Source organism: Phalaenopsis equestris, unplaced genomic scaffold (genome assembly GCF_001263595.1).
Source record: "Phalaenopsis equestris unplaced genomic scaffold, ASM126359v1 Scaffold000340, whole genome shotgun sequence".
Taxonomy (NCBI): domain Eukaryota; kingdom Viridiplantae; phylum Streptophyta; class Magnoliopsida; order Asparagales; family Orchidaceae; genus Phalaenopsis; species Phalaenopsis equestris.
In genome coordinates, this window is record NW_018164782.1 from 139719 (window position 1) to 164069 (window position 24351).

Consider the following 24351-nt stretch of genomic DNA (forward strand, 5'->3'; position numbering starts at 1 on the left):
TAAGATTTTGATATTTACTCATTAAAATAATTTTATTTATATCGTAGATTCAGTAAAAAAAAAAATGTTATAAAAACTCTGGAGAAATAATAAGAATTGTGACTAATGTTTAAATTTTAATTTTTATATTTATATCATCAAAATCTTTGATACAATATTAAAAATATAAATATTGTAACTTATAAAAAAAAATGAATACATCTTTTCCTGAATTGATAAGGTGGCATGTGTATAAAAAGATATAAATATATATTAATTAAATAGTATGTGTTTAAATATTCCTTGAATTAATTATGGAGTAAATGTGATGATAAGAAAATCTCAGTATTAAAATAATTAAATTAGCCAGATAATTGAGGAGCCTTTTATTATTTTCATTTTATTTCCATTTTTTTTCAATAATTTATATCGGTATATAAATTATTTAAATTTAATATTATACGTCTCTCTTATTAATAAATATCTTAGGTTTAAATGCTAGATAATAATATTAATATTTCTGCTGGCATACTTTTTAATTTATAGACAATTTTTTTATGTCACATAAAAATAACCAATTTTTAACTAAAAAAAAAGAGACATCTTTTCATGCCCGAATAAAATGCTATAAATAAAAAAATAAAAATTTATGCGTCAAATACATAAATACATAAGAATAATGTCATATTTAGCCAAAATCACCAAAAAAAAATTATCAGAAGATCACGGAACAAACATATATTTACATATCTAACATCTAACTTTACATATATGTCATCTTATCTATGCACAGAAAAGATGCATTTTAAATATTTAAATAAAAAAAAAAATGATATTTCTTATGTCATATGTGAGATAAAACATTTGCAAAAACATAGAAAACAAAGTTTGACTGTTACAAATATAAAAACATGGTAGAAATGTAAAAAAAAACAAAATTACAATGTCACAAAACAAATTGTATACATCCAGAAACCTTTTATGACATGGTCATGATTGTCATGATTTTTTTGACAAAAAATTTACATTTCTCACTCACATCTGGGAAATCTTTTGTAACAAAAAAAAAAAAAAAGAGAAAAGAAAAGAAAATCAATTTACTAAATTGAGGACTCTGAAGGAATCCATCACTCTTCTCAGATCCTTCTCTTCATCCAGAAACACATTTTCAGGGCTTTGTAATCTCAACTCATACAGGCGATTGTTCCCAACACCAAGAACAGATAGGTATCTTCTGTCCCATTCTAACTGAACTATTCTGTCCTGTGGCATCACTGCTAGCTCATTATTGTTTGCATATGATTTGATATTTACCTGAAATTGACATAAAAATAAAGAAATTTACATGTATATCCCATGGTGCTCAAGTATTTGTATGTTTGATACCTAAAATATGATATATAGTTATGCAAAGATTTACATACATACCACTCAATACCAATGTATTTGCATCTCTGATATCAGAACTTTAATTTTTAGATATATGCCGCTATGCATGAAAATATAAATTTCACTTCTTAAAAGTTAAATAGTGATATTATTGATGTGATGTGAAAGATTTGGGCGGTAGAAATGTAAAAAAGAATAAAATTTAGGCGTCTGATATGTAAATACATCGGAACTGAGTGATATGTATGTAGATACACCTTTTACTTGTATAATACTTTGGAATCATAATCACATTATAACATATGCATGAAATTTTTTCACTTCAAGAAAGTTAATATTAGTGATATAATTGATGCGATATTTATGTTTTAAATATTATATAAATTAATATCAAAATTATAACAGTAGATTTGCAAATATATAAAAATTATGTGGCATGTATCAATATTAGTGGGCAGCATCTTCTCATTACAAATTAGGAAGATTTATATGCATACCACTAAATTTTTATGCATTTACATATCTAAAATATTTACATATATGCCCTCACCTTACCAATGCATGCAAAGATATATTTCACATTTTAAAAGTTAAAATGATGATTTTTTTATGTGATATATGTAAATACATAGGAATTCGGTGGTATGTATGCAAATTCTCTTGAAGAAAAAAATGAAAGAAAATTGGCAAGTCTCAATGCATTTTAATATCGACAAAATGGATGGAAGGATATATCAATTGGAGTGTTGCAAGTCGCAGTACATCAAGATGGGCTGAGTTCTAAAATTGTTAGCTTTGCATTGAGATGAGTGCAATCCATGATGCATTACAAAAAAAATTAAAAGAGGGACGGAGCTGAAACACATTGCTTAAAGGGAAATTTACATACAGACCACACAATTCTTGTATATTTATATATCTAACACCTAAAGTTTGATAATTACATCTATAACACTTTGGTGTTACAAACCTATGCATGAAAATGTATATGTTACTTTTAAAAAGTTAATAATACTGGTATTTTTGAAGTGATGTTAAACATGTGATATCCTTACTTGGTTTGTAATATATTTAAGATTCATTTGGGATGATTGCGGGCTTTTATTAAGACGGTTGTAAAGATGTTATAGAGAAAGAAACTTTCGTGAAAATTTTTGTGGATATTATAAATATATTTCTTTTTTGAAGGCGTCGGACATTGACTTTGATATAGTTATACATTTTCAAATCTGATTGTAAAAAGTAACTTTCAATCACAAAAATTTCTAAAAAACAACAACAAAATAACAATCGAATGAAGGTGTGAACGGCATTTTAAAAAGTAAATTAGCATGAAAGCTGCCCCAAACAAGTCCTTAGTATCTTAAAATCAGTTAAGAGCTTTATGGTTCTCTACCAACTTACATTATGCTGCTAAAACCATTTTTAATTCAAGCAAGCGTTGGGAGGTATGTAAGATATATACCATCTTACATATGCATGAGAAGCTGTTTTCACTTGTAAAAGGTTAAGAATACGAAAAATTTGGGTGGCAAATGTAAAATTAAAATTTAGGCGCTTGATATGTAAATATATAGGAAATAGGTAGCATGTATCTAAATTCCCCTTTTTTAGCTGTATACTAACCAAGTCTACAGGGAAAAAAACATAAATAAAGACAGAAACTTCAGAAACACATGAAAAATTGACAGTAAAAGCCCTTCAAGCCCCTTACCTCAATCTGATAGTAGAGCTTCCCATCATCTGCAACTCTCGATGATGTCGACAAGATGCTTGATTCACGACGAACGCCTAATCTCGTAGACATGAATTCCGTCAAATATTGCTTCAGAACTTTTGCCGCAGCTGATTCTGGAGGTCCTAAATCTTCAACACTTACATATCTCGATGACGAAGGCGACGACAATTCGATCGATAAGTTCTCGTCAAGAACGAAGGGGTCCCTGAAGAATATATCTGCGCCGGCCCCTCGAACTTGTATCCAATTTTTGGGATACAATAGCGAGTAACCATCAAATATATCTATATATTCTTTAAATTCATCTGATGGTTCAGCTATGCTGACCCCGCTGAATCCAAGTTGTGGGAAGATAGAAGCCGCGAAGAGAGAAGACAACACATGCCTCCTAAGAGCTGTAAAAAAGTACGGAAAATTTATATACATACTATATAATTCTTTCGCATTTCCATATCTAACAGCTAAAGTTTGATATTTACACTTATAACGCCTTGGTATCATAAAAGTGTGCATTGAAAATGTGTATTTCACTTTTAAAAAAGATAGTGATCATGTTATTCTTGTTGTGACATTAATGGTTTGAGAGGTAAGCATGTCAATATGAATGCTTAGATGTTAGGTATGTTAATACGTAAGGGTTGCGGGGTATGTATGTATATGCAACAAAAATTCATCAAAGCTGAACAAAAGCTATACCCGATATGATAAAGAAAGGAAACCCAGTAGAGATCCTAGTTAATAGTTTGTCAATGATTTTATGTAATTTATCAAGCTATTACTATTCATGTTTTGAATAATGGTGTTGAAAAATATTCAAAAACCAAAGAAAGAAATGTAATGTGTTAAAAAAAATTTCTATTAATGTATAGATAGTTGCTCTATCTTATTTCTACTTAATTCCAAAATAAACGTTAAAAGGATGCCAAATTAAGTTTCATTCTATAATGAGTGATGGGATGTTTCATACCATCATTTCTATTTAATTCTAAGATGGATATTTTATGTGATCAAGTCTGCATATTGGTATTTGATAAACAAGATTCATGATCCATATTTTTCTTCTTCACCTTTAATCATGTATTTTATCTAAGTAAATGTAAGTGTTAGAATTTGTGGCCTGAATTTTGTTGGGCTTGGATCGAAAAGTCTGCGGTGCGACATATGCAGTGCAACCAAAATTAAGAAGAATATGTTTAGGGATTTGTGGTAATGGAGAAATTGAGCTGATAGTGTAGTTCATGTAGTATAGACTTTTATGTTTTTAGGGTTGGTTTTATTAGGTTTTTTGTACACGGCTATATACATGATATTTCCATTAGTGTTTCACATGAGAAGAAAATCAACGATCGAACCCTAAGTGCTACCCTTCGTAATTTCTTTGAGAGTAATGAATTTTCTTCTCATATGCTTATGATTTTTCCCATCTTGCATTTTTCACATGCATTAGTGTTATTCTTTTTGTTTCCTTTATTGTTCATTGCATTAGTTTCGCAATGGAGGGTAGTCTAAATTTACATCCAAGGATTGAATCAAGTTATATAATACAGATCCAATTTGGTTCTGATGTAACTAGGGTATGGCACAATTTCAACAATACTAGAACCAAACATATTTGGCTTGGGTATTAATTTGGTCTAGAAATGAACCAATCCGATTGAATTGCACCCCTATTTGTGTTTGCAAAATCACCAAGGGGTTGTTTGGTATCAAATTTGGTAAATTCTATAAATTTGAATTTACTAAATCCTACCAACATCAAGATTTAATAAATCTGGTATTTAAGGGAAAACTGGAAATTTTTTTTTGAGAAGAAACAATACTTACTAAATCTAGGATTATGGTGAGCGTTCGGTAGGTTCAGATGGTTCGGTTTTCAAATTAGGCAAACCCACTTCAATCAAAATCCAAAATTTGATGTACCGAACCAAACAAAATTTTGATAAAACCGAACCAGTCAAACTGAAATTTAATTCGGTTTACATGGTCTGGTTTTACACAAATTGAAATATAATTTGAAGGTGTAAGGATATAATGATAACAAGAGAGAATGAATATTACAAAGTAAGAATTATGTAATGTTGATTATTAAAATAATTACTTCCTAAACATGTCAAGAAAGATTTCCCATAAAAATTGGTTTTTGGTTCATTCGGTTAAATATGAAGTAAAATCGAACCGTAAATCGAAAGTCAAACTTAAACACTTCTAAAATCAAACTTAAGGGGAGTGTTTGGTCGGGCATATTAATAGGATTTATCATGGGATTTATGAAACCGAGCCAAGCAAAAAAATTACTTAAGTTCTGTGGATTTATGAATTTTGGGATTTAAGGTCCTGAATTTTGCCTTTGATTCAGCTTAAAGATCCGGCTTTACTAAATCTAACGAGATGAATGAGATAGTAGATAAAAACAATTTTAACGGAACATAAATCACAACTACAAAATTTCAACATTCAACCAAACCCTAACTGTAGAAAGTATAATATCAACTTGAACTGCAAACAACATTAAAGCTTCGTTTTATTTCTTCTACAGAGCCAAATTCCACCAAGAAGACCACAGAAGGCATTAAAATTACTGAATCAGTTCATTCAACAGTGAGATTTTATTGCACCATTGCGAGAAAATATATATAAACGAAGAATTTGTAAACGGAAACTATGAGTTCCATATGAGAGAAAACAATATCGATCGAAAAGTAAAGACAGACCTTGAGAACGGGTAGCGCCGAGTCGAGAGTTGGGGCGAATGCAGGAAGAAAGCGGAGTGGATAGTTTTCTGTGTGGAGAGGGAGAATTTAGCAGCGGGAATCGCAGCTGAGGGAAAGAAGCGCCTAGGGTTCCCATGGTGGATGGGCGGGGGCGGCGATGAGTAACCAGCGCCGGCGGCCCGCAGTTACGCTGGGAGTGCAGATGTTGCTGCTAGCTACTTTGGGATAAGTCACAAATTAAAAATGACGAGAAATTGTGAAGTATATTATATATATATATATATATGTATATATATATATATATATATATTAATCCGAAAAAAAAATTAATTAACAAAAGAAAGATATAGAACCAACTCACACAAAATAGAATATATGGATCCTCCACCGAGAATACAACACATAAAATGAAATACAAGAAAAGATAACAAAACACAAAGCAAATACTCATCAACAAAACCAAATGATAAAAGATAACCATGAATAAGAACAACTACCTCTCTAGGAGGATTGATATTAATGTGGATGCCTTCCGAAACCGCACCTCATTTAGCCAATTAATCCGCAGGTTGATTCTTTTCTCTAAGACAATGAGACCAGATAATATTAAAGCATGACAACAAACTAGAAACCTTTTCCACACTATTATCCCATACCACGTACAAAGAACTCCTCCTTTACGAATCTTAAAAATCTGGGTAGAATCTGTTTCTATATGCATGTTGAAGATCCTCAATTGTTTCATAATTTGTAAACAACTTAAAACAACCATTAATTCAGAATATAATGCATTGACAGAAGAGCATTTAGAAGCAAAAAAAAAAAAAAAAAACATTTACCTAGATTAGTAAGAAATACTCTATTAAACCCTTGATTTGAAGCTGCCATCAATGTTAATTTTAATCATGTCAAGGGGCGGCCTGCACAACCTTATAAGTTGAACCACAATTTTTTCGGTTCAGCCTGGAAATTAATGGCCTCATAATGATGCTGCAAACATTGTGTTAGCTTGGACTTGTAATTGGTTTTTTGAGCTTTATAACAAAAGAATTTTATGTGAAAATAAACTTTTTCAACTAAATAAGAAATCATTCTCGATCAAGCACCTAAAATAGATTTTGAAAATCCCATCCATATATGTTCAAAAAATCGGACACTTTCAACATATAATTTTGAGTTCCCATAGCAAAGTTATTAAGGGGGCCCATTAAAGATCAGTCATCAAGCTAAAAGTTTACATTACCTCTACCAATGTCCCAAAGAAAAAATATGTTTAACCTTGTCCCTCTCTTTTAAAAGCTCCTTTCAAATTAGAGAATCATCAACTTTGGTGTGCATAACAATGTATGCATTTTTTTAAAGTATCTAACATTCATAAAATGAGCCAAGAGGCAATTTTGAGTTCTAATTTTTAGCCACAATTTTTAGTAGTTTGTTTCCATAGTTCGGTCTAAAATTTTAAAACCAAAACCATAAGGATTTTTTGGTTTACATAACTTTCTCAAAGAAACCCAATGAATCCCCCTCCCATTACTGACCCATAAAAACTTGTTAAAAATAATTTCCACTTTGTGTTGCATACCCTTAGTAATTTTTGCCACTTGTAATGCATACAAAGGAAGAGTAGTGAGAACATGTAGTAAAGTAAACCTCTCTCCAAAGGATAATAAGGAATTTTCCCAACTTTGAAGTCATTTGGAAATGTTATGCACCACTTCGTTAAAAGTCAAACTCCTATTAGGGGAATTAGAAAGCTGCAAACCCAAATATTTAACTAAAAAAGTCGATTATAGACGCGGTTGCAGGTGGTTCCATTATGTCAAAACCTCAGATGAGGTCCATTCTTTGATTGAGGAGATGACAACAAATAACTTTCAGTGGCTTTTAGATCGAGCAAATCGTAAGAAGGTAGATAGTGTACATGACAAGGACGTTCTTTCAATTTTGACTTTTTAAGTGGCGGTTATCTGGAAATTAGACCAATTTTGGTTAAATCAGTCACAAGGATCTCCAATCATGGAGGATAATTTTTATGGACAACTGGTAGATCCAAGTGCTTTGTCAATCAATACAATGAATGCCATTAATAATAGGTTTAATAACCCTTATTATAATTCTTTCAATCTTGGTTGGAAGAATCATCCCAATTTTAACTGGATTAATAATAACCAAGGGATAAAAAATCAACAACTGGGGAATAATCAAGCTAATCATATAGGAAATTGGAATAATTAGGGTTGTACAAACTTAAGGCCACCTCACTCACATGGTTTTAACTCAAACCAACAATTTAAGGAAAATAAGTTGTCTCTGGAGAAAATAGTTTTCAAATAGAGAATCAATTATAGAGTCAAGCTGTAGCTATAAGGAATAATGAAGATTAATTGTGCCAAATAGCAATTTCCTTTAGCAATAAAGCTCTTGGAACTCTTTCTAGTAACACTAAAGTTAACCCAAAGGAGAAGAGTAACAAACACGTGAAAGCCATTAAATTGAGGAGTGGAAAGGAATTGTAAAAAGTGACTGGGAAGGGCCTGAGGTGGTAACAGATAACCTTGAGCCAAAATGACTAATTGAAAACTCTTCTAAGGACTTAGGATTGGGCAGGCTAGAGGATGATGTTTCTATCATTCAGATGGTAGTCTATGATTTAGCAGATCATATGTCACATATGGATTGGAAGAATAAAAGCCAATTCATTTGATTTGCTAGTTTCTAGGCAGCTCAGTTGGAGATTAATATGAGGAATCAGTGGATCAGAGGTGATAATTCCATTGTGCTCCAAGTTTACTGTCCTTACTAGCCCTACGAGCACACCCACCAGTCGATGAAGGAGGTTTATGAGGAGGATGATGATGAAGAGGAAGAAGAAGAAGATGAGGAGGAGGATTAGTGACTGTTTTCTTTCTGTTTGGATAAATAGTTTTTTTTTTTTTTATTCGTTGCTACATATTGTACCTTTTTTGGCTCAGTTGTATGAAGGAGGTTTATGAGGAGGATGATGATGAAGAGGAGGAAGAAGATGATGAGGAGGAAGATGAGGAGGAGGATTAGTGATTGTTTTCTTTCTGTTTGGATAAATAGTTTTTATTTTATTTTATTCGTTGCTACATCTTGTACCTTTTTTGGCTCAGTTGTACTATTATTGTGGAACTCCTTATATTTTTATTGTAATATTTGAACTTTTTTGTGCAATGTACTTTGTTAATGTATTTTGTTCCTAATTGATTTATTGATGATATGAGCATGTAGTAGAAACTATTACTGTTATTTATCTCCACATCTGAATTCATGCTCAAATTGCTGTACATGCTTAGAATTAAGTTTGGGGGAAAAAATCTCATGGTGCTGAAGATTATTTGTCCCTAGTAAATTAAATTTAATTAGTTGTTTTTAATTGACATGAGAAAAGTGAGGATACATATGGAATTATTAAAATTTTGAGAAAGGAGAAACATAGTTATCTCATTTTAACTATATGTAAGTTAAATTAGACTAGTGTTAAGTAAAGTTTGAAATTCAGCATTTGGAAAAGTGATTAGCATATTCACTTTCGAAAAGTATTAGATAATTGTTAAATTTGGTGCACTTAGATGTATCTTTCATAAGAGTTTAGTCTATAAGGAATTGCAATTTCTATAATACAATTTAAACTTTTAAAAGCATTAAGAAGTAGAGGAATGTGACATGTTTTAATTTAAAGAGCTGATAGTAGAATTCAAAATTATTACAATACATATCTAGATATAGTAATCCTCAAGGAATTGTACTTAGGATTGAAGCTTTAATCTTAAAGCATGAAAAGAAGAAAAAGGAAAAAAGAAAAGTTGTTTAAATGAAAAAAAAAAATTAAGGAGAAGCTTAAGAGGAAGACTTACAAAAATTGGTTATACTAAAACTTTTTTTAAAAAAAATTAAAACTCCATTACATTCTAAGTTTATTCATGTTTAAGAAATATTAGTAGACTATTTAAAGGAGAGCCAAATTCTGTTTATTTATTATCTAATGTGCATTATTTAGCAGTTAGTAATTCCTTTTTGAAATAAATATGAAATCATATTTTCTTTGTTGAATACAAAGTTTCTTATTACCTAGTAACTGGACTTATTTACTAGAGAATTACTTCTTCCTAACTATGGATCTATTGAGGCATGATTGTAGATAGTTTTCCATGAATCATTTCTAGAAGTTAACTATATCAATATTTAAGTTTTGGTGTTACTTGGGGACAAGTAACCTTTAAGTTTGGGGGATTTTGATGTGTAGATAAGTTAGAAAGTATTTCTTGATGCTTATACATATTTTAATGGATGAAATTGCACTTTAAGAAAAATATTTTTGTGTTTATCTTGCCGGTACAACAGGAAGTTAAAGTGATAAAACCAAAAAGAGACTTAGAGTTGAAAGGAGCAAAGTGGCACTGGCGCCTAGGCGCCAGTCCTGCCTTACCAACTTGAGAGGTTGGTGCTTAGGTGCCAACCATTGGCCACTAGGTGCCGCAATACTAGTGCCTAGGCTTCAAACCTTTGGGCGCTTAGGCACCCACCTATTCTTCAACGAACCGAGAGCTTGTCGCTTAAGCACCAGAAACTACCTGGAGCAGTTGCTGCAGTTTGTGACCCCAAATGCGGGGGATCATGTCATGAAATTGCACTTTAAGAAAAATATTTTTGTGTTTTTGCCGGTACAACAGGAAGTTAAAGTGATAAAACCAAAAGGAGACTTAGAGTTGAAAGGAGCAAAGTGGCACTGGCGCCTAGGCGCCAGTCCTGCCTTACCAACTTGAGAGGTTGGTGCTTAGGTGCCAACCATTGGCCACTAGGTGCCGCAATACTAGTGCCTAGGCTTCAAACCTTTGGGCGCTTAGGCACCCACCTATTCTTCAACTAACCGAGAGCTTGTCGCTTAAGCAACAGAAACTACCTGGAGCAGTTGCTGCAGTTTGTGACCCCAAATGCGGGGGAACATGCGGGGGATCATGTATCATGTCGGGTTGTTGGGGAGTTGTGGAAGCTGTTGGAGATTGATGCTCTTAAAAGTACTTAGTTGGTACTGCTTGGAGTTCCTTGTCCTAGTGCAGGGGAGGAGGAGATTTTCCAATGCAGAGGCATGGGGAATTAGAAAGTGTGCTTATTGAATCATCTTTTGATCATTGTAAAGGAGAAATTAGCTAAGTGTTTTTATATTTATGGTTGTTTTAAAATTGTATCAAATTGTTAGTGGATTTCTCTTTGATTCAATGAAACTGTTTGGTGCTTTCAACATGCTTCTTGGGTAGACCTTTACTTCTTCCTTGTGATGATTAGGTAGGATGGATTGAATGATTTAACCAAAATTGGCTCGAAATAAATTCGATCTTAAATTTTGGCTCATAACTTGGCTTGTTTATTTTGATCCGATCTCGAACCGAGCCAAAATTCAAATCAATTTTTAAGCAATTAAGAATCTTTGAGCTAAATTCGGTAAATTCATAGCCCTAATATTATTGTGGCTACGATCCGATTTTGAGCCAAGCTGGGGTCAGCTCAAAATAGGCTCGAAAAAATTGATCCAAAATTTTGGCTAGTAGCTCGGCTCTTTTTTTTTCGATCTAAACTTGGTCTGAGCCAAAATTCGAATCAAATTCTGAGCGATAAGCGATCTTTGAGATAAATTCATAGCCCTACTAACACAAAGACGAAGAAAGTATAAGAATGAACAAACTGATGCAGCTCGTGCACAAACACTGCATGTTCCTTCTTTCTCCTTTGTTTCCAAGCCGAAAACTAAAATTGCAGCTTATCTAGTTTTCACACTTGTGGACGAACCACAACCTGTTTTTCCTTAAAAGAGTATGCATCTTAAGTTGCAGTCTACGATGAAACTGAAGCAACAAGCCGTGCAAATGGAGGAGAAAATGTTTATGGTTTCTTAAGAATGCTCCAGATTCCATAACCAGACCGGATGAAATCTTGAGCTTTAATAAACGAATAATTCAAACGGACTAATTTATCCTTCAATTCACTAATATAATTTAGGACTGATTTGAGCAACTTTTAATACTCTAAGATTAAATTGGAACATTCTAAAATTTCGGGACTAAATTTGACCTTTCTTAAAATCAAGATACAATTTTGAACCATTACTCTAGTATTTTCATATGTGATATGAAATATTTGGATAACATAAATATAAATTGTATAGTCTCCATGTTAGATATGTAAATACAAAGGCATTAGGTGGCATGCAATTAAATGCTCCAAAAGATTTATATTTGATAAGTACAATATTTTGTGGAAGAGGTGAGACTCAAACCACCAATGAATGATTTTTGTTGAAAAGGCATATCCAAACTCACACTCCAAACATAATTAAAACTATTTATTTAAAAAATAATAATCATATATATATATATATATATATATATTTATCTGATATTAAAGATTTGAGTATTATGCACGCAAATATAAAAATTTAGATATGAAATATGTAAAAACCTAACAAACTTGTTCTATGCATGTAAATATTTTTTTGATGATTTTCTCATTTTTATTTATTAATGCTCCCTCTATTTAGCTATTCTTCTTATGAAATTTACAAGGACATAAGATTTAAAATATGAAAATAATTAAAAAGGATTCAAACCATTAACAATACAAATAAAAAAATTATATTATATTTTACATACAATAAATTTGAACTCAACTAATCCTATATATTCTAACCCTAAACAAAAAAAATTAATGCCACTAAACCTACTTAATTTCTCCCTAATCATCACTTCTCTATTTCAGAAACAATTCAGAGAACTACAATCTCAAACTTAACTAATCAACTAATTATTTTGCATTTTCTTCCTTGTTGTCCAACTGAAAGAGACTGAGTCGATCCGAAGCCAATCTTAGCGAGTACATTACCTTCTTGTATTCGTCCCATGTAAATGATCTGTATCTCTGTGGCTTCTCTCCCGTGACCATCTCCGGCAGAGCAGAGATACAAGTGTCAAGCGACGGCGCGGCGAAGAACATCAGGGATAGCCTTGACTTTCTCGTATTCGCCATGGCTCTATGCCTCACGCTCACGAACCTTCCATTTGTCATAGCCTACAATAGGGCTGTCAAAACGGTTTGTTGTTTGCGAACAACTCGTGTTCGGCTTATTCGCTAAGTTAATGAGCCGAACATGAACTAAGATTTGTTCGTTCGTGTAGTTGAATTTAAATTAATTCAAATCAATAAAGATAAATATATATATATATATATATATAGATTGATGAGTAGTATTTTAAAAAAATTTAATTTACTACGACTACAATGGTTAATGATCAATTAAAAAATAAAATAAAAATTATTAAATTAGATTAAAATAATGTTCTAAAATAAATAATAATTTTTAAATCTTGTCCTAAACCTTAACATCTTATGATTACGTGATTAGAGTTGTCAAAACAATTATTTGCTCTTGAACGGGTCGTGTTCGACTCGATAAGCAACTGAGCCGAACAAGAACACACTTTTTGAGCTTGAAATATAAACGAGCCGAACAAGAGAGAGCAAGCCGAGGCTCAACTTGTCTCATGTTCAGCTCGTTTACACCCCTAGCCTGTAACAGGAGCACATTGATCAAAACTATCTAATTTACCGTCCACAAAAGTGTCTAAATGTTCACCTGGAGCACATCACCAACATTGACGAAGAAAGCGGAAGGATCTGATTTAACTGGAATCCAAACCCTGTCGTTTGTGGGAGACTGTATTTGCAAGCCTTCCACGTCGTTGGATCTGAGGATGGTTAGGATCTGAGGGTCAGAATGCTCCCCAAATCCAACTCTCGTGCAGACCTTCTCGTCCTTATTTCTGGAGTTACTGTTCGCGTGATAGGGAGGGTAGTGATTTAGCCTGACGAGAGAGTCGCTGTCTCCATCTCTCACAAGCTTGCTGAAGCTGCTTCTGTCTTCAAGCCCTAATCCTTCTGCTAATATATCTAGAATTTCACAGCAGAGCTCTTTCACTGCCTCCACATAATTGTTCACCGCACAACTGTTGAATAAAGAGTAAGATAAACAACCTGAACGCACACAGTTCCGAGCGTGTATTTCACAAAATAACCTTCTAACAACTCAGTTATTGGGGTTATTGAGAGGTTATTAAAGTATAACTTCTCAATAACCCCTCTAATAACCAATCAATACATTTCGGGGTTCCGCGTTCATATTTTTTATTGTTATTTGGAAGATTTATCAGGTTATTGAAGGTATTACCTCCAATAACACTGACATAACCTTTCAATACCTTCTGAATAACATCTATACACACACAATTCTACATGCGTACTTCGTATGTAAATATTTATCCATATTAACAAATTACTTCTAAGTGAAAATGACATTTTTCCGTTTTCTTTTATTTTCTTTTATCTTTTAAAATTATATATATATATATATCTCAATTCATATGTATTTATATAAATAACTCCTAAATTTTCATTTTTACATATATGCTATCTTTTCTATATATGCAATATGTATTTCATCTTTTAAAAATAAAAATAGTGATATTTTTGATGTGATATGAAAATATTTAGGCGGTATAAATGTATAAATAAATCATTTTAAGTGTTTACTATGTAAATACATAAGAATTGGGTGGGATGTGTGTAAAATGGCTCTCTAATTTAATGGTGGAATTAAAGATAGGAAAATCTTGTGATCTTGAAAAGATGTGAACTAAAGCCGCCATTTGCTTTGTCCCAAGTGACAACCAGTTGTGGATAATTGTGACATGGAAATTACCTCCTTATTAAATTTTTGTAGCATTTATATACACACCACCCAATTTTCATGAATTTATATAGCAATCAGCTAAGTTTTTTAATATAACATAAGAAATATAATAATTTTAAATATTAAAAAATAAAATATGTTTTTTCATGAATGAATAAGATGATATGTTTGTAAATATTTGAGTTTAGAAGTTAGATATGTAAATGCATTGAGATTCTGACATGTAAATACAAAATATTATTCTGGTACTTGATCTTAAGTCTCCTTTACTTTGAATTCTTAGTAAAATATAAAAATAATTGCACACAAATCATCTGAAATAGTGATATTAATATAAAAAAAACATTCAGATTATTTTTTGAACCATCAAAATAATATATTTATGTGTGCCAATGGGTAATTTATAAACATCGAGTTTCAGATGATCTCTGTGTGAAAATGATTTTCAAACGCAATCATAAACACCTAAAATATTGATATTTATAAATTAACCATTCCGATGATTTTCTTGAACTGCTCAATCAATTTATTCGCGCGTCCCACTATCAAACTGTTGCGAATTTGATAAGAACGAAGGATATGAGTTCGGATTTTATCATAAGTTTTGATATTTGAGTGAGAATTGAAAAATGGTAAAAAGAGGAGGGTTTCTGTAAATACCACAATTTGGGTGAACTTTATAATAAAAATCGGAAATTTATGATTACCTGAAGTTTCTGGGATCATTCCTGTTAATAGTTCGAATTCTCTGGTAGATAGAAGAAGGATTTGTGTGGAAGAGAAGGTACTCAAGCTCCCCTGTATCTCCATTAAACCCAATCTTCTTGCTTCCGTAACCAATAGGATTGGGAGGTCCAGCTTTCTGCTTCTCTGAAGCAGGTAATGAAAAGAACCCCTCACTTTCTCTCTCAACATTCTGAATAATATCCTCAGAGACTCCATGATTGATGAGCTTGAAGAAACCGAATTCCTCAAAAGCTCTCACAATGAGTTTGCTCACTCTGTCTCTGTTCCATGAGAGGTCTATCAATGGCAAATCAAGCTGGAGGAGATCCTTGGTGTTCTCCTGCGTGATCAAATGGTTGACCACCATGGCTGCTTTTTTTACAGTGCTGAACAGTGAGGGGATGAAGTGGAGAAGGAGGGGGGTTTGAGAAAGAGATGAGCTTTGAGAGGCATTTATGGAGGTCTATTATGGAGTTTTTGAGGTGAGACAAGTGCAAAGGGCCAAAAGATCATATTTTTAGATTCCCACACTGTGAAAAATAGGATTAGAAGAAGCATATTGGTTAATAGCTATATGTTTCTTCTCAAGGGGTTGAAGAAGGAAGGAAAGTTCCTCTATTGACCATTTGCTTGAATATTTTGGGTGAGTGCTTAGGCTGTCAAAGTTGTCATCTTTGGACTTATTCTTGGTGGTTTCCTATGTGTGGGAGATGCATGGTTTATAGTGGAGATACAAGTGGCATGTCAACCTCTCCTCTCTCACCACATTGTCTAAGCTTGTTTGGCTTTGTTGTGAGGGTTGGGACTTTATTATGAGCATGTGGGTCTTCCATTTTGATTTCTTGGAAATGACTCATATATATATATATTGAAGGTAGACGTGTATAGAATAATGATTTGTTGGATTGACTCTATGCTGATTGGAGGTTTAAAGACTTGAAAAAATTAAGGGGTTCTTACATACATAGCACTTCAAAAAGTGATATTTATATATTTTACAACCTAAAATTTCTATTTACGTATGAAACGCTTCAAACCTTTCTAATACTCAAAAAAGAACTCTGTTAGGCTTCGTCCATCTCGAGTTGCTACAGGCGCGGACCCAAGTAGAGTCCAGTGGGGTAATTACCCCCACTCAAATTCAGATTTTTCTTATATGGGCGGGTAATTTGGTCTTTTGCTTCTATTGAAATATCAATTTTTTCCCTCATGAAATGTCACTTTTACCTTTGTTGCTCTAGCCCCTCCGACTTTGAGTCTAGAGAGGTAGTTTGGCCCCTTCCCCCAAAAAGTGGCTGGTTCCGCCCCTAGGCTGTTGTAATTCAGAACCTGGACTAATGCCTTTCCTCTTATAAAATTTAAGTCTACAAATTAGGCAATTGCCATGGCTTCATGATTAAAGGTGCCCTAGATAATGTGGATTTTAGCTGAAGAGTGTGGCGAATGATTTTCACTGGAAATAGAGAAGTAGAGTCGGAATTTCAAATGATTCTGGAGAAGAATAAGCTGAACATAAATAGGTGAGCCATGACAAAGGTAGTGGAGATGGCCTATCATTGATGAGACATAGAGCTTGAAAGTGAGCTGATCTTTTTTTGTTATTTACGAAATTGGAGTCAGCATTGGAGAATGTTGACACACACTAAGTACTGCGAAGCACTTGAAGCTCACGTAAGCATACGTGGCATATCAGTAGTAACAGGTTTGAGTCCGGATGTTAATCCCACAGGGAACAAGATGAATTTTAATTGGAAAAGGTCTAGCCTACCACTACCAATTCAAGCCTGAAGAGTTTGATTTGCAAATTCTTAAGTTAAGTATCTTAAATTTTAAAAGTAGTCCTATCATAGCAAGCCAAATGAAGTTTAAAATGAATTCAAGTTTCAAGAAATTTACCCTTTGAATTGATCTATTGGAGAATATCATTGAAGTAGTGATTAAAATTTAGTGTCAAACATGAGTTGTTCTATCCCTAATCCCCTTCTAGAGTTCTAAAGAAAATTTACTATCAAGAGTTTAATTCCCTAAATCCTCTGTTCAATCCAATTAAATCATCTCCTTGAATGTAAGCATAAACTCAACTGAAATATTCCTATTCCAAAGTGTTTAAGTGGTTAACTTCTGTCGTCCCACTATGTATCCTTCCAGATCGCATAGTTCATGAAGGATGTTAACATTTCTACGGGTAGGAAGTAAATTAAGCAAATCAGTTAATTAAACACTAATTTAACAATTATTAAGCAAATCACTACCACCATTCAATTCAAAGGAGAAACAAAGGATCTACTCACTTTTCATTATGAAAACCATCAACTCAAACTTTGTATTAATTATAAGCACAATTTTTTTCATAGAAATTCAAAAGAAAATCAAAACCAAATTTTACTTATCTCTTTCTTTTACAAGCAAGATGGATGAATTGAAACAAACATTGAATACACCTTTTGATCCTCTCAAATCTCTCCTTTCTTCTTTTTTAATCTCTTTGCAAGATATTTTTGCCTTCTCCTCCAACTCCCCACACAAAAATGACTGTAGAAAATATTGAAAATCCCCCTCTAATTCGTCTTCAATAGTTTTTTTCTGGAGAAGAAGTAATAGTTTTATACTTCTTCTCCAGAAAAAAAACTATTCAAGCTGCTAATTTTCATCTATGGTCTAATTTTGTGATCCTTTTAGATGATTTATTTTTAAGAAAATTAAAAAAATTGGGAGAAAAAAAGAAACAAAAAATGTCATCTTTGGCAAAAAAGGGTTATATTTTAACTATGAGTTTAGAACAAAGAGACTTAAGTTAGATGAAGGTCCAAGAATTTAAAGAGTGATTCGTTGTTGTTATTAAAGAGTGACAATCCTTTACATGATGACAATCCATCAAATATTTTTTAGAATAGAACAAAGAAACTTAGGTTTTTCTTCTTCATTAGGTGAGTGTTAATTTATTTTATTTTTATTTTTTTAACTTTTAATGTGTTTGGTTTAGATTTCTTGGGCTCACTCATCTCCATTTATTTTTTATAACTCACTCATTAGCTCTTAATCTTCCATACAGACATTTCCTCTACCGTAATTTGACATACCCCTCCTCCACAAGCCTTCAAAGCTCTCATAACTTATTAAAAACTATAGAAGTTTACGCTTACCTCTTAATGACATCATAGAGTACCCTATCGAGCCCACATACCCTCATTACATATATATATATTACTAGGAATTTATCTATCTCATCCTCACATGTACACAACTCCTCTTTGTATGCTTTTTCCACTTCATAGCTATATCAATGTTGCCCTCTCATACTTAAAAAGATACTTATACCCAACCATAAGTGGATTCCTCTCACTCAAAACTCCACAATATATTTTACCATTTAAATAAGGTTAAGATAAAATAAGATTAACAAATTTATTTTCAATAAGTGATAAAATTTGTTTTCCATTTATGGTAATATTTTAGTCCTACTTTTTAACTGATTAACTTTAGTATTTTTTGTTTTCCACATAACTCAAAAAAAAGAGCAAGTTTTTAAGAAAAAAATAAATTGTAATTACAAAAACTCAAATGATGAGCACCATATGAAAACCTTACCCCCTTTCCACTTCAAAATAAGAAAAACACCCGACAGGTTCAACTTGATATCTTCGTGAATCACACTTAGAGAATTGAGCATAAGTAAGAAGGGTAAAATAAAGAAAGTGAGGAAAGGCAAAAGTCTCAGAAGAGCAAAATTAGTAATCCCTTCATGCCTTTCCTAAGATTTCCCTTTTACATGTTAGTGTTCTGATATTTATAATAAATAGAAGACACATTATGAAATTGGTAATGCCCTTGAGATTCTATATTATCAATTAATCATAATAATTGTTAAGACAACTATTCCTTTTGTCAAATTCTTTTCTTATGAGAGTTGCATTTAATTTGCTTCTATTATGACAAGTCATTCATTTGCTTATTCAGTCAACCTTCTCGACTCAGTCGGTCAGATAATTTGCTCCGTGCCAACTGATTGCTCTTTGTGTTGTTGGGGTTGATTCTTCGACACATGTTCTATCCAGGGCCAACAAATTTTGTTCAACATATTTTGATCATATATATTTTGGTTCCTCGATTCTCTCATATATTAGTAGGTTGCAAGCTATTATAAGAGCGAGAGAATTAAATGCAAAAATGGCTATATTTTCATTCATTTAATTAATTTCCAATAATTTATATATTTTTTTTATTTTTGTGCACTTGACTGCTTATAAATAAGCAGTAGTTATTTTTTTCCAATTAGGCTTGATGCTTTTCCCTTATTCCATGCTCTGGTCGCCTTTTAGAGAGACTTCTTATGATGGTCCAGTTCCCATCCCGAGTAAGGTTTTGCTTCATGAACTATTTGCTAAGGAAAAAGGAGACAAGTGATGCCTTGAGGGTGGCCGCATGAAGAAGTTGAGAGTGAAGAAGAGGAGAGGCTCACCCTTGAGTAATGCTTCTCGATCGGCTTTCAGTGGTACTCTACTTATGAGTGATGCCTTGAGGGTGGCCGCATGAAGAAGTTGATAGTGAAGAAGAGGAGAGGCTCACCCTCGAGTAATGTTTCTTGATCGGCTTTCAGTGGTACTCTACTTATGATTGTGGATATCTCTCAGATGAAATCCATTATTCCATCATCCCATACTCCTATGCATCCTCCCATAGTCCCTAATTGACGGAAGGCTAGACTTTCATGCCACCCATTGGTTCGTTGTCATTGCACCAGATACACCCATAATGGTTGAGGTCATCTGAAATGATTAGAGTTATGTGTATGTTTTATTGTTCGTTCAACGTATTCTATGGTTGATTGTCGGCTGATGAATTTATCAATGGTAGGAATGATAGATGATGAGATCCCTCTAGGTTTGAACATGGCTTCACCCGTGTTGGTCAAGATAGGTGGCCAGATGATTGAAGGAGGCAGTCGACCCACCAAAGGGGAGACCAAGTTGACTGCCTCACCGACCTCTCATTTTCTAATGCAACACAAGGAGAATGGGTGCATTCAGCCCGTGCAAATTAGGAGGAGCTAGCCCACAATTTATTTGAGATTAAAGGCTCTATAGCTCATAAAATTGTTGTCCAACAAAATTCTAAGGCTCATACTATATTGGCTTGCATGGTTTAATTGGAAGAAGAGCTATTCATGGTGATGAAGATCATGCTTACTTTACAAAAAAACCTTGCATATTCGAAAGTGCTGTCCCAGTTTCTCCAAGATCAGATAGAGAGTACTAGATTGAGCCAGTTTAAGTCTGGTGGTGAATTTTTTTTGGACACTGGTTCAGCTTGATAAGTCTCGGCTGAAACGACCTCACACTTGTGTATTAACTATTTTCTCACTCCAAATTGAGCAAGAGATTTGTAATGAATACATGTGATAATATTTCCTTCAAGAGAAATAACATCTTTAGTTTTCACATTTTTATTTTTGATTTAGTTTTTAAAGATGATGGCTCCCCATTCTATCTTGTGATAGTTGGGATCTGCTCAGACTCTGTAAATAGATGGTTTGGAAGTAGAAAGGATTCTTTTTCCTAGCAATTTTTTTTTTCATCTATGCTTACATCCTTACATTTGACCGAGAAACAGCTCTAGGACTTCAAGAAGTAGCTCCCTGTGCACCCCATCGCTATACTCCCCATGACTTCATGCTAACTCACCATTATGTTTCTTCCAAGACATCATAAGCGGAGGTGCTATAATGCCAATCACACCATATATTTTGCCCTACCACGCACATTAGGCATCCGACCCGAATGAGAAAGTGAATATCATGAGGAAAAATGAGATGATGGTATGCCAGGATCAATTCCTTCTTGGCTGTCAGTTATAGCTATTCAAGGAGCTATGCACTATTTTGATGTAGCAAGGGGTTGTTCTCAGCCAGTTCATGCCCAACTCAATTGTTGTTGTAAGACATTAGCGGTTTTCATTCACTCGAAGGAGATGGTATGGTCAATCGAGCTCTTTAGGCATTTATTTTCCCTTCAATTCTACTCAAGTAGGTATGCAAAATTTTCAACCATGCGTCACTTCACTTTGGTCATCTTGAGAACAAAGTCATGGACCAGGATTTGAAGTTCTACTTTGCCATCTCTTAAGACAATTGGTCAATCCTCATGACTATGAATGTTGTTCCTCTTCTAAAATCCAAAGGAAAATTTTCAATAGAAGTGTTGTAGGAAATTTAAAAGATCAAGTGGAAAGCCTTGAACATCCACCAGTATTGAGAAACAACAACTAATAAGATGCTTGATCTTGATAGGTTTGGTGAGTTGTCTGAGGATGGCTGCCATTTTTTGGATGGCATGCAGGCTGAGCAAAAAAAAAATGATACTATTGCGGTCGTCAAGGAGGCGGGGGAACAATCAAATGAGGGATCCAATTTTCTAGTTATTCAGTTTTCCATTTGACTATTATTTTCCAAAAAAGAAAGGGGCTGTCGAGTTGATTATTATTGAGTGATTAACTTACCTAAAAAAGGGTTTTCTCTTGAGATACTTTTGGTGGGGACTAAAGTAAGTTGCCCAAACTTTCCTATTACCTGCCCTCGAGTAAATTCATAACTCAACTTAGACTCATAAAAAATGATTTCATAGCTCTCAGTAGGGAAATTCCTTGCTCTTTAATAAGGTAATATGATTGTTAATAAAATTATGTTAATGCAATCCTAGAATAAGATTTTTTAAAATTTCTAATAGCTTGGTCTTTCTTAAATTAACTTCTTCTTGAGCATAGGAAAATCTCAAAGAACTTGATCCGGTGTGAAAAAAATATTTTCATAATCTAAGATTTTTAGGCCACTTAATTCTCAATTAAATAATTAAAGATTCTGTAACTTTTTTCATGAATATAATATCTAAGGATTTCATTAAGGAGGCTTTGATGCCAATTTGAGCGTATTATGAATCTTTGGGTCTTTCTAAAGTGTTCTTAGGATTTTGCATGCACGACCAGCCAAGGCGGAAATAAAAAGTCCATTTTGGTTAAGATGTGTGATGCCAATGTTGAGCACCATGGCACTGCAGATGATAAGACATGTATCCGTCAACAACTATCTAAGTGTGTGCAAAAGTGTGTGAATAAAGCTAGGTGTATGATTTTGATGGGATCACCAAGATTGGCCCCATCCTCAAGACCCAAGAACGTTAAAACATGTCATTTAGGATAATGGTTTTAAGCAAAATAAGATCTAAGATTTGACTTTATTATTGGTCAAAATAGTAAACTTTAGTTTTAAAATATATTTGAAATATATGAGGACAATTATTCATTGTTGGGCATTGTTAATCTTTGCAGTTTCACTCTTCTGATGGTTAACTGCCTTTGATTGCCTCCATCATCTGCTCATTGAGTTCATTAATCTGTTGAGTCACAAACTCACAAGTATAAGTCATGCTATTATTTTTTTCCCGAGTTTGGGGTTCCTCTCATTAAGTTACTCATGTTCTTATTTGCAACATGATCCGCACTCACGACAACTTTCAAGTTGTTGAACTCATATCTATTTGTGAATCATAATTAAGGAATAAAGCAAAAGTAAGGAGGAAAAATGAGAGAAGGTCGAGAAAGATAAGAGTTTCAAGAGAAAAATTAGTATTCCCCTCGTGCCTTTCCAAAAAAATCTCATTTTACACATTACAATTCTCATATTTATAGTAAATATAAGATACATTATTAAATATATATAATGCCCTTGAGATTCTCTATTGTCGGTTGGTCACAGTAATCATCAAGATTATCATTACTTTCACCGAATCCTTTCTTATTGGACCGTCATTTAACTCGCTCTTATGTCAACGAGTCGTTAATTTGCTTATTCAATCGATCTTCTCGGTTTGGTCGAATGGATAACTTGCTCAGTATTGCTTGAGAGCACTTTGCCCTTGCTGGGGTTGATTCTTCGACATGTGTTCCGTCCAATGCCGTCGGATCTAGTTTAGTGTATTATGATCATACACCGACCTTTAAATAATTTAAGAGTATCATATTATGAGGCATGCATTACTTACAAGTATAACTATAATTTTAACCCTTAATTGTGATTTATGTGAGAAAATCTTAATATGTTTTTACGTAAACAATTCTTATGGGAAATTTACAAACATAACACCAATGGTGGATCCAGGTAGGGTCCATGGGGGCAATTTAGCCTTTTGCCTCTCTTGAAATATCAGTTTTGCCCTTCCTGAAATATTACTTGACCTTTGTTGCCCTGACCTCTCCCACATTGTGTCCATGGGGACCGTTTGTCCCTCCTAAAAAAAGAGACTGGTTCTGCGCATACCACACAATTCTTATGTTTTTACATATCTATTACCTAAAATTTGATATTTAAATTTACAACATTAATTTTATGTTATCAACCTATATAAATAATGTGAATTTCACATGTAGGATGTTAGTGATAGTGATATTTTGATTCGATGTTAAGGATTTGAAACCTATACTTGTAAGAAAGTTTTTGTGCTATATATGTAGGGTTGTCAATTTGGTTAGTTGTTCGTGAACAACTCGTGTTTGGCTTGTTAAACAACTCGTGTTCGGCTCGTTCGTTAAGCCTAATGAACTGAACACGAACAAATTTTTAAGCTCAAAATGTAAACGAGCCGAACACGAACAACAGTTTGTTCGCTCGTGTTCGGTTCGAATTGGCACAAAAATAAATAAATAAATAAATACATAATAAATATTTATAAAATTAAATATTATAAACTATAATTAATTAAAATTTTTAAAAAATAAATTAGCATATTTTATAAAATTAAATCCTATTATAATATGTAACAAATTATTAATAATAATATGTTAGTTTTTCATTATTTTATTTATGTGGTTCACTGTCATTTATGTTAATAGTAAATAATTAACTAAAAAGAAGAGGGTCATGTCTATTCCCAATAGACACCGTATCCTTTCGCTTTAATTAATTAATTCAATTATCCTAAATGAAGAGTCACATCTCTTCCCAAAAGACATCGTATACTTTTTCTTTAATTAATTAATTAAATTATCATAAATCCTAT

The 24351-nt window shown here is 33.1% G+C and overlaps 2 protein-coding genes across 2 annotated transcripts; both read right to left on the bottom strand.

The window, feature by feature from the left end:
- Positions 1-950: 950 nt before the first annotated feature.
- LOC110025891 (psbP domain-containing protein 1, chloroplastic) lies at positions 951-10805 on the bottom strand. The gene is given in 5 exon segments (XM_020726577.1): positions 951-1293; positions 3083-3501; positions 5818-5961; positions 5964-6032; positions 10742-10805. Coding segments are annotated over 5 exon segments (918 nt in total). The 3' UTR covers positions 951-1071.
- Positions 10806-12530: 1725 nt separating this feature from the next.
- Positions 12531-15671, bottom strand: LOC110025896 (gibberellin 2-beta-dioxygenase 2-like). The gene is made up of 3 exons (XM_020726584.1): positions 15286-15671; positions 13466-13835; positions 12531-12900 (listed from the first exon to the last, which is right to left on the bottom strand). Exons 1-3 carry the CDS (start codon positions 15669-15671, stop codon positions 12637-12639), a joined length of 1020 nt encoding a protein of 339 aa, XP_020582243.1. The 3' UTR covers positions 12531-12636.
- Between the last annotated feature and the right edge of the window lie 8680 nt (positions 15672-24351).

What these genes read in the sequence shown, in the direction of transcription:
- LOC110025896 (XM_020726584.1), bottom strand. Translation starts at nt 15,671, where the DNA reads ATGGTGGTCAACCATTTGATCACGCAGGAGAACACCAAGGATCTCCTC. An exon ending in AATGATCCCAGAAACTTCAG is followed by an intron (nt 13,836 to 15,285) that starts GTAATCATAAAT and finishes TTTATTCAACAG; the next exon opens with TTGTGCGGTGAACAATTATG. An exon ending in ATGTTGGTGATGTGCTCCAG is followed by an intron (nt 12,901 to 13,465) that starts GTGAACATTTAG and finishes GCCCTATTGTAG; the next exon opens with GCTATGACAAATGGAAGGTT.